This window comes from Falco rusticolus, chromosome Z (assembly GCF_015220075.1).
Source record: "Falco rusticolus isolate bFalRus1 chromosome Z, bFalRus1.pri, whole genome shotgun sequence".
Taxonomy (NCBI): Eukaryota; Metazoa; Chordata; class Aves; order Falconiformes; family Falconidae; genus Falco; species Falco rusticolus.
The window spans coordinates 8,007,654-8,017,453 of record NC_051210.1 but is presented as its reverse complement, the minus strand read 5'-3'; the positions used below and the strand labels follow the sequence as shown (position 1 = coordinate 8,017,453).

Here is a 9,800-nt window from a genome sequence, read left to right as displayed (position 1 = left end):
TGTACTCGAAAAATTGGAAGCAGAAATTTGAAAAATGTGGAAATAGAAATTTTAATTTTGGAAACTAAATATGTCAGGGCAGCAGCTTTGTTATTATAGGATATGATCTCTTGAAAGGAAGAAGATATTTCCGGAGGTCGAAGATGCTGTGATTCCTATTGTATGGGCTAGAGAGGTTCCAAGAAAATCCAAATGGTCAAAGCCAGTAAGGACTGACTTAAAGCCAGGATCATCCATGGTAAGAATTAAACAATATCCCCTAAAGCTGGAAGCTAGGAATGGGCTGGTACCAATAGTTTAGAAATTCTTGGAAGTACAAACTGTTGGTGGAGTATGAGTCAAAACCCAACACCTGTATTTTGTCATTTAAAAAGGCCAAGGCTGAAGATTACTGATTGGTGCAGGATTTAAGATCAATAAATCAAATAACTTGAGATATTTAACCTGTAGTAGCAAATCCGTGTACATAATAAATAATCCTTACAGGGAACAGGGATGGTGTACAGTTTTCCATTTAAAGGATGCCTTTTTCTGTATTCCCCTGGGCACTGACAGTCAGGAGCTTTTTGCTTTCAAATAGGAAAACCCAGAAATAGGACAGAAAACACAAAGCTTTAAAAATAGTCTGACAATCCTTGGAAATCAGTTGGCAAAGGAGTTAGAAATTTGGAGAACAGAAAATTATCGGGGACCAGTTCTACAATATGCAGATGATATTCTGATCACAGCAGAGACTAGAGAACTGTGTCTTCCCCTGACGATAAGCCTTCTCAATTTCTTGGGAATTAGCGGATATCAAGTATCAGAGTATAAGGCTCAAGTTATCCAGGAGTGAGTTATGTATTTGGGGGTTGAAATCCTGAAAGGCCAGAGACAATTGGGATCTAAACAGAAAGAGGCTGTTTGCCACCTCCCAGAGCCTAAAACTCTCAAGGGATGATGGGCATTTCTCAGAATGATCGGATGCTGTTGGCCTTGAAGAGCCAACTATGGATGATTCATGAAACCTTGGTATGAGCTACTGAAAACTTCCTGCAATGGGTCTATTGATGGGACAGAAGAGGGTAAAGCTGCTTTCAGGTGGCTGAAGCAAACCTGTGGAGGCCCCCACACTGGGAATCCCGACGTAACAAAGACTTTTGAACTTTTTACTCCTCAGAGAAAAGGTATTGCTTTAGGAGTTCTGGCGCAATTTTTAGGGCCTCAGCGGCAGGCTGGAGCTTACTTCTCCAAACAGCCGGGTGATGTGAGCTCAGGGTGGCCTGGATGCCTTAAAGCAGCAGCAGCAGCAGCAGCACCTGTGCTACTGATGCAGGAGGCCCGTAGGTTCACCGTGGGGCAGAAGGTAACCGTCTCTGTACCACAGTGGTCATCATGGTACTAGAATGAAAAGGAGGACATCGGTTGGCCCCCTGCAGAATGTTAAACAAACGGGTGGTATTAGTAGAATGAAGTGACATATGTCTTAGAACTACTTCAGTTATTACCCCTGCTGTGTTTGTTTCTCTATTATAAAATGTCCTTCAAACCAACATCTTCATTCAGACAAACTTTCCTTTTGATTAAAAGGCACTTTTTGAAGGAAAATGTTCTAAGAAAACATAAACTGATTGGAAAATGTGACCAGCTGTCATTGCTACTGTGTGCCAAGAGTATGCCAACATGTCCCTTTCTTGGAGGGCAGCAGGAAAAGGGAAGTTGCCTGAGCTTTTTTTTATCTAACAATTCAACAGGTCACTGGCTGCTCAAAGGTTACTGGTAAGAATTCACAGGCAAGGCTCCAGAAATGGTCAAATGACCTAATTAATCAAATGAAATAATACAGAGGAAAGAGCCTCTAGGTTGCCCCAAGGGTGATTTGGATTGGATATTAGGAAAACATGCTTCCCCGAAAGGGCTGTTAAACATTGGAACAGGCTGCCCAGGGAAGTGGTTGAGTTACCATTGCCAGAAGGATTTAAAAGACATGTAGATGTGGCACTTAGGGACATGGCTTAATGGTGAACTTGGTGGTGCTGCATAAACAGTTGGATCTGATGACCTTAAGGGTCTTTTCCAATCTAAACAATTTTATGATTCTATGAAAATTTGTGGGATCATCCTTCCCACAGGGATGCTGATAGACTTTTGCCTTAACCACACATACCAGAAGATCCTGAGGGAAGAGAATGGCGCAGTAGTTGATATTCTTTTTTTTGTCAATGGTGGACCACCGAGAACTGGAATGGAAGTTTTGCTCCCACCCCTAATGTACACAGGGTGGTTGTATCTGCCACCCAGGGGATGGAGTGGGGCACACAACAGCTGGTGGGGTCCCAGAGACCTGCCATGAGGTTTGGCTACAGGTAACCCAGGGGACAGGATACTGGCTCTAGGATGCTTCTCATCATGCCCAGACTGGCAGGTTAGCATCTGTAGCTGATATTCACTGGTCCTCAAAAGGACTTGGGAGCAGGAGGGAAATGCCCTTTTTATTGTGCCATGGACTGAGGAATTGGCACCTTCCATGAAAGCAAGAGCATTGCACAGCTGGGGAACAGCCTGCAATCTGCAGCCAACTCAAATGATGACACAGCTAAAGAAGGGAAGGAGGGATTGTGCAGAGCCAGACCTTCACTCTGGGAGACAAGGGGTGAATTTTCTACCAATTCCTAAGGACTGTAAAGACCTGCTGCAACACAGAAAGCTGTTGAATGGAGGCCAAAAGGAAGAGAAAGGTCTTGCCCTACAAAGACATTTGGAATGAGGGTGATTCTTCTACAGACCATTTTATTTTAATGTCACATGTGAGATTTTCTTGTTTGACCAGTCCACCTCTGCTAGTCACAGCTAGGGACACCCCCTAAAACTGCTCGTTATGGCCCAAGGAGGTGGCTGAGCACAATGTTGTGTGACTGTATCCATGCTTTAGAGACCCCTGAGAGAGCTTCTTTGAGCTCTGGTGGCTTGCTGACCATCCAGCAGTATTTTTGCATGCATGCTACTTCCTTTCTGACAGTGTAGCAGCTGTACTTGATGTTCTTCCTGTTCTCCAAGATGGCTCACTTCCTTGAAAAGGCTGTAATTCTGTTACAGCTGTTATGTTGCTCATAATCAAAGCAATTAAGTAATAATTCAAGTTGCCACTTGATGAACCTGTTTTTGAAGTAAAATCTATATAAGGTGCTGCAAGCCCATCTCTGCTCAGTTAATCACTGCTGTGTCAAGCACTTTTCAGGAAAGCTTTCCATAAGACCCACCGCTGCAAGCCAGGGTCCATCAATGGTCTGCACTCCCTCTGCTTGGCAGAGCAATGCAGGAAACGCAAGGATAATCATGCAGCAAGCACAAAGCACTGAGGCTGAAAGCATGTCCTTCGAGGAGAAGCAAGCCTGTGACCCCCGTGGCATGCCCCCCAGCAGAGACTTTCCACAGGGCAGACAGCATTTCTGAACTGCCAGAAGATGCATGAAAGTGAAACCTCTGGATACCCTTTGTTCATTAATACTTACCAAATGATAACATGGTCATGAAGACAACAGTGATACTTGTGAAAGCTCAGACAAACAAACCATTGTCCCCAAAACCCAGGTGTTTCAATCAGACCTCATGTTTACATTTGAGGCACTTAAATGCCAAGTGATTCCCAGCTTCACAACAGCGCGCAGATTGTAGTCAATTGGTTTTGCTTATAATTTACCTCAGTTTCGTACTAAACTGAGTGAGCATTAGATAACGCTTGATTCCCTGGCTGTGCGTTCAAGCTGAAGTTCATGCCTGTGCAGCAGTCCAGAACAAGGTCAACAAGAGACTTAAATACCACGTAAGTCATTTAAAACACACTGATTCTTGGAACACTTTACCTGTCTCTGAATTATAGCACCAATCATTTGCAATTCATCTGCCTGTCTAAATATGTCTGAGTTCTACTGTGAATAATTATTAAAACATTAGAAAAATTGAAACAATCTACACCCCTCCATCAACTGCATGCACCTGTGTGAGCAGCAGATTTATTCCCACAGCCCTTTGCCACTTAGGGCATACCTCTGCGAGTGCTGGTTTAGGTCACCGCTCATTTACTGCAGAGCCAAAGCCGAATTCCTGGCACCCAAAAGCAGCTGAACTCTATCCCAGAACCATGCTCTCTATTTGTTTATCTTCTATGTCATTTCAGCTCCCTGCCAGGTCATCTCTACACAGGGGTGAACCCCCCCTGACAACTTTACGTCAATGAAGAGCACTCAGCCAAGCACTGACACATCTTTCGAAATGGGCATTAACTTAATGAGCTGTGCAGAGGTGCTGGACTGAATTTGTTTTCAGGCTGATCTCTGAACCCAGATAGAATGTTTCATTAGGTGGGAGCTGCTTGCACCTGCTGGACATTCAGTATCCAGCTGATAGCAGGGGGTTGTTCTTTCTTTATGGTGAGAAATGGCCACTCCAAGGTGAGTGTCTCCAGGTGGGATGGATGTGCCGTGCAGAGACATATGCCTCTACAGTGAGCTGGGGAAAACCAGCTCCTTGCCAGGGAGATGCACCATGCATCCCAGGGACAGCTCGGCACTTGCATGCTGCCTGGCATGCATTCAACCTGCTCCACCCCTTGGCCGTAGCCAATGCCATCAGAGGTGTTCCTTGGGTGATGGCACTTGACGATGCAGTGGGCCATCTGCCTGTGGGCCAGGCTGCTCTCCAGCTCATGCTGGGCTGCTCTGTTGGACCCTCAACACACAAACAACAGCCAGGGGTGGGGATGTACGGGGGGGGGAACTTTTTCCTCCCCATTCCACTTCCCCATGGGCAGCCAAGTGCTCCCAGGAGCATCACTGCCCACTTCTCAGGGACCCTACACAGGTTTTACACCTGCAGCATGCAGGTAGAGGTAGGGGGTCAGCTGGGGGTTCCCGTTACAGCTGCCAACACACATCAGCCCTGCAGCATGAGAGAAGGAGCTCCTCCTTACATGAGCTGGGCTGCCACCCTATCCAGGCACCACTGCATCCTCTCCTGGCTGGACCCAATGACGTCCACTTCCTGGGGAAAGGCAAAGCACGATCCCACCAGTGTCTGTGCTCAGTCCTCCTGGTCACACTCATCCCCTTGGGTCTCTCCAACCTTGCACACAGCAAGAACGCACCTGCCTGTCTGTCTTGCCAAAGGAGACAGGCAGGGAGTGGAGAAAGTGCCCCCCAACCCCAGCACACCCGCTTGTGTAGCTGAGCCTGCCTGCAGTGACTGGGAGGGGATAAGAAGGTGCTGTGGCTGTGGCCTCTGATTCACTTTCGGGGTGGGTGGCCAAGTGGTTTTTCAGCTTAACATCAATGTCAAGTGCTGCTTAGTTCCACTACAGGGAGACAGGGACAGATCCTTACCTGATATGAAGAGGTGTAGTTGTTCCCTGGACCAGCGGTGCTACATATCCCCATCTCCAACTACCACCTTCCCTTTTTACTCCCAAAATGTTTTCTTCCCCATGAGAAATCCCACCCATACTGGACAAGAGGAGATGGACTTGACTTTGGTGAAAATCCCCAGTCATTTCTAAGAAACATTCAGCTCCACAGGAGGAAGGCATGTGTTGCTCTCAGCTCACTTGACTGCAGCACACATCTATTGAATTTGTGAAGCTGCAGCTACTGGAGGGAGGTGCTTAGTGCTCCGAAACTAGTAATTTTTAAGCCATCCTGTCTGCACGTGCCAGCTGAAAAGCACAGCCTAAATGTGTCCCAAACACTTAAAATCCAAAATGCCATTATGGTGATATGAGGTCTGATTATTTTCCTAAAATCTCATTACTTTTAAATTCAATCTTTTAATTATTTTATGGCCTGACTCAGAAGAAAAAAACCCTAATGGAGCAGTGGCTTCACAGCCCTAGGGGCTTTAATTTTCTTCCCAGTTTCATGATGCCCTTGCAGTGATTGTATTTTGCTGTACCGTGCATTAGGATCCCATATCTTGTGCCAACTCTCATCATGTTCACTTCTTCTTCATAATTTAAAGCAGACTATATAAAGACAGGCAGGAGTGCACATTTTTATGATTTCTATAAAATACACTGCCGAAGGGTCTAGAGAACAAGTCCTGTGACATGTGGCTGAGGGAACTGGGGGTGTTAAGCCTGGAGAAAAGGAGGCTCGGGGGGCACCTTCTCATTCTCTTTGACTACCTGACAGGGGCTGTAGGCAGCTGGGGGTTGGTCTCTTCTCCCAAGTAACAAGCAACAGGACAAGAGGAAACGGGCTGAAGTTGTGGCAGGGGAGGTTCAGATTGGATATAAGGAAAAATTTCTTCATGGAAAGAGCTGTCAAGCATTGGAGCAGACTGCCCAGAGAAGTGGTTGAGTCACCATCCCTGGAGGTACTTAGAAGACGTGTAGATGTGGCGTTTAGGGACGTGGTTTAGTGGTGGGCTTAGCAACGCTGGGTTAATGGTTGGACTTGATGATCTTAAAGGTCTTTTCCAACCTGAACGATTCTGTGATTCTAAGCACACATAGCTGCGGTCCTACTGTGGCCACACTGCTCTGAGCAAAGCAAAGCTGGGGGTAGATGTAATATCTTTTATTAGACCAACGCATAGAGTGGGGAAAACCAGACAAGCTGTCGGGCATGCGCTGCTTTCTCCATATCTGTATGTGCATACGTGTGCAATACATAGATAGAGATAAATGTATGTGATACAGATACGTGCCTGTGACATAGATACATATAGAACCTGTTCTGGCAGGACTCTGAAAGGCAGGACAATGTCTCACAAACTCCTTGAAGAGGGACAGAGGACCCTGATATGCTACACAAACACACAGCTGGTTTTCAGCTATTCCTTCCTCTATAAGGGCAAGTCTTACCCACACCATGTGGGCATGCTGCTGTGTGGGGAACGCCATCCCCTGGTCCAGCAGGTTTTCTGGGCTGGAAGAGTTCAGCACCTCACCAGCACTAAGGAATCAGTGAGGGAACAGGGCTGCAAAATCCGTCTGTGGAGGTTTAGGTAACACATGATATGTGTTGCCAAACCTACTGTGAAGAGCTGTTTCTCCATGTTATCATGGACTAGGTTGATGCCCATCCTCTTCTCCCGGTGATGCAAGCACTCCCAAGTGACCTGTTGGGAACTTGTCATCACTGCTGGCTACTGGGGCAGTGTTCCCTACAGGGATGCTCCCCATGTCCAGTAATGTAAGAAAAGAAATTACAGGTGGGCACAGAGGTGACAGCACAGGACCCAGGTTTAGCTGACAAGGAGCAGCTGAGCTGCAACATCAGCATTAAATCCACATGAAGGAGCACACGTGTCTGTGGTGCCACCACAGCTGAATGCAGGGACCTGTGTCAGGCTGGATGCTGACCTTGCCAGAGCCTCACAGTAAGACATGGGCTTTTGTCTCCCAAACCAGGATTTTGGATATACCACTTATAAAAATACTTGGTTAAGCAAATACTGTTCTGATGTGCTTAGCATGTGCTGACAGGGGATGCAGCAGATGGCAAGGGATTTGCTTACTGCTAACTTAACTCATGGTCTCTTAACAAAAACTTTATAATTGTCACGGAGCTGTAATGGAACTTCATTAGATGTTTGAAAGGCTGCAGATGTCTCAGCAGGAGGCTACAGCCTGCAGCCCACCGGACAGGGTGCTACCTGGAGAGGGGCCTCCAGCACAGCCAGGGCTCTCTCCAGTTGGTTCTTCATGTCTGTGAGTGTGTTGCTCTCCCCAGTCATTTCATCCAGCTCATGGCACAGTTCTGACTTCCAAAATCATTGACACGTTCTCCCAGGTTTCTGGTGCTTTTTGCTTGGGTTTTCTTTGTTTGCCGATATTTATTCTGAATCATGTGGGAGGTTTCAACTCTCAGATGCTCTGCACTGTGCCAGGAAGTCTCCAAATCTTTGTTGTTGGTCAGGTTGGAGCTGTACCAGTCATCGGGGGTGTACCGGGTGAAGAGGGCTGCTCTGTCAGAAATCAAAAGCAGCACTTTGCTGGGAGCTAACCCCTGGGAGCTTTTGGAAAAGGGAGCCAAAGCTGGGTTGATGGCAGCTGCTTGATAGTAGGTGTGGGACATCCAGAGGAGGCTGAAGCTCTGAGGCAAGGGATTGTAAGGAAAACAGTTCTTACACCTTGAAGCCATGGTGCTGATGGCAGGTAGGAACCTGGTAGGGCTTGATCTTTGATGAGTGTACATTGCTGTCAAGGGAGAGCCAACCAGCTCTATTCCTGAGCGCTGCTATTCAGGTATGTGTCCTGCACAGAGGAGATAGGAGACAATGTCACTGAGCTGCTGCAGTTGTGTTACATCTTACAGCAACACATGCAACTTATAATACAAGCAGTGATGCACACAGCACCCACACAATACCTGTCCAGGCCTAAACCTCTTGAAAACAAATCCCTTCTGACAGCAGCCCAAGCATTTGTATAGAGAAGATTTTGACTTTGTGGTTAGTATCTAGCATCAGGTCTTGAAACGCAGAGAGAAACAAATATGGCTGCTAAGGAGAACAACAGATATTATGCCTTCCTTTTCCTTATATCTGCCAGTCCAGTCAAACTTGAGTTGATAATTCTCTGCTGTCCATTTGTTTCTTTTGGCTAGCATACTTGCTGATCTTAAAGTACTTCAGATGAAATTTCCTCTTTAAAAGTTCCATTATCAGCCCAAATAGCTCTGGGCACACAGCTGCTACCTACCCAGCATGATTTGTGGGCAAGCGACTTCATCCTCATCATTTCTATCTTCACTTGCATTAAATGCTTGAGTGAGGAGTCTGCAGGTGAGCTGAGCTTTGCAGGACTATATCCCAATTCGAAAAATCCCCACCTATGTCAACCTAAAAAGAACAGCCACATCTTGACTTGCAAAAGAAGAAAAATGTCTTTGGCTCACCTGATGTAAAATTAATGTGCTTGGAAACGAGATACCCCACAATGTCTTTTCAGAACAGCTCGTAAACCCCAACCTTGCAGTAACCCTAGGAGGAATGGCCACACAGGGAAGTTTTGCTACCAGTAACGGCAGGCAACACTGTGGGTGCTATTGCTCTTTTCAGATTGAGGTAATTCGTCAACTATTACCAGAAATATAATGCAGAATGCCACCAAAGGTACCCAGCACACCTAGTCTGAGGATGAATGTTCAGGAGAGCATGTTGTACACAGTATGAAGTTCTTGTGTGGTTACAGGTGTCACCCACTGGCAGAATAAGTCTCCATGGCTGTTGTCACCACCTGCCATGTTGCACAGATGAGTCCTTCCTCTAACACCGTCCTATCCCCACTGCTCCCAGCCTGGCTCAAAGCCCCAATGGAAGATGAGGACACTGGCATACTACAAGATCCCTGGATGGGAGTGGGGTTTGACACAAAGCATGTGCTAAATCCTATTTGTTACAGTATGAAATCAACATTATGCCTTTAAAAATGGGATGTTTGCATGAAATAAACTCACTTCTATTCTAGAACAAAGCATCCACAGAAGCAGTCCCTTGACTAGAGGTGTAATTGTTCCTCCTGGGTTAACCTGATCACTTTGCACGTGCAGGTGAGCTGAGAGAGACTGGCTTGTTTTTAAAATCATAAAAAACCTTGGGAAAGACAGATGCCTTCATTTTAGTCACCTCTGCCATGAAGAATGCCTCTTTCTGCACAAGGGTAGGATCAAGGACTCAGGCTTTCCTACTGGAAAGCTTAACAGGCAATAGATGGGAGACACACAGAGAGAGGCAGCTCTGCCTGTGAGCTGCTGTGACTGTACACCAACGGTAACCGTCTTGAATGCCAGGGTCTCAAAATGCAGCTATTAAATAAACAGCAA

The 9,800-nt window shown here is 46.4% G+C and overlaps 1 protein-coding gene across 1 annotated transcript; it reads right to left on the bottom strand.

The window, feature by feature from the left end:
- Positions 1 to 2,749: 2,749 nt before the first annotated feature.
- Positions 2,750 to 8,716, bottom strand: LOC119141421 (tektin-3-like). The gene is given in 6 exon segments (XM_037373754.1): positions 2,750 to 4,709; positions 4,952 to 5,019; positions 7,009 to 7,092; positions 7,630 to 7,748; positions 7,751 to 8,213; positions 8,678 to 8,716. Coding segments are annotated over 6 exon segments (1,146 nt in total). The 3' UTR covers positions 2,750 to 4,336.
- Between the last annotated feature and the right edge of the window lie 1,084 nt (positions 8,717 to 9,800).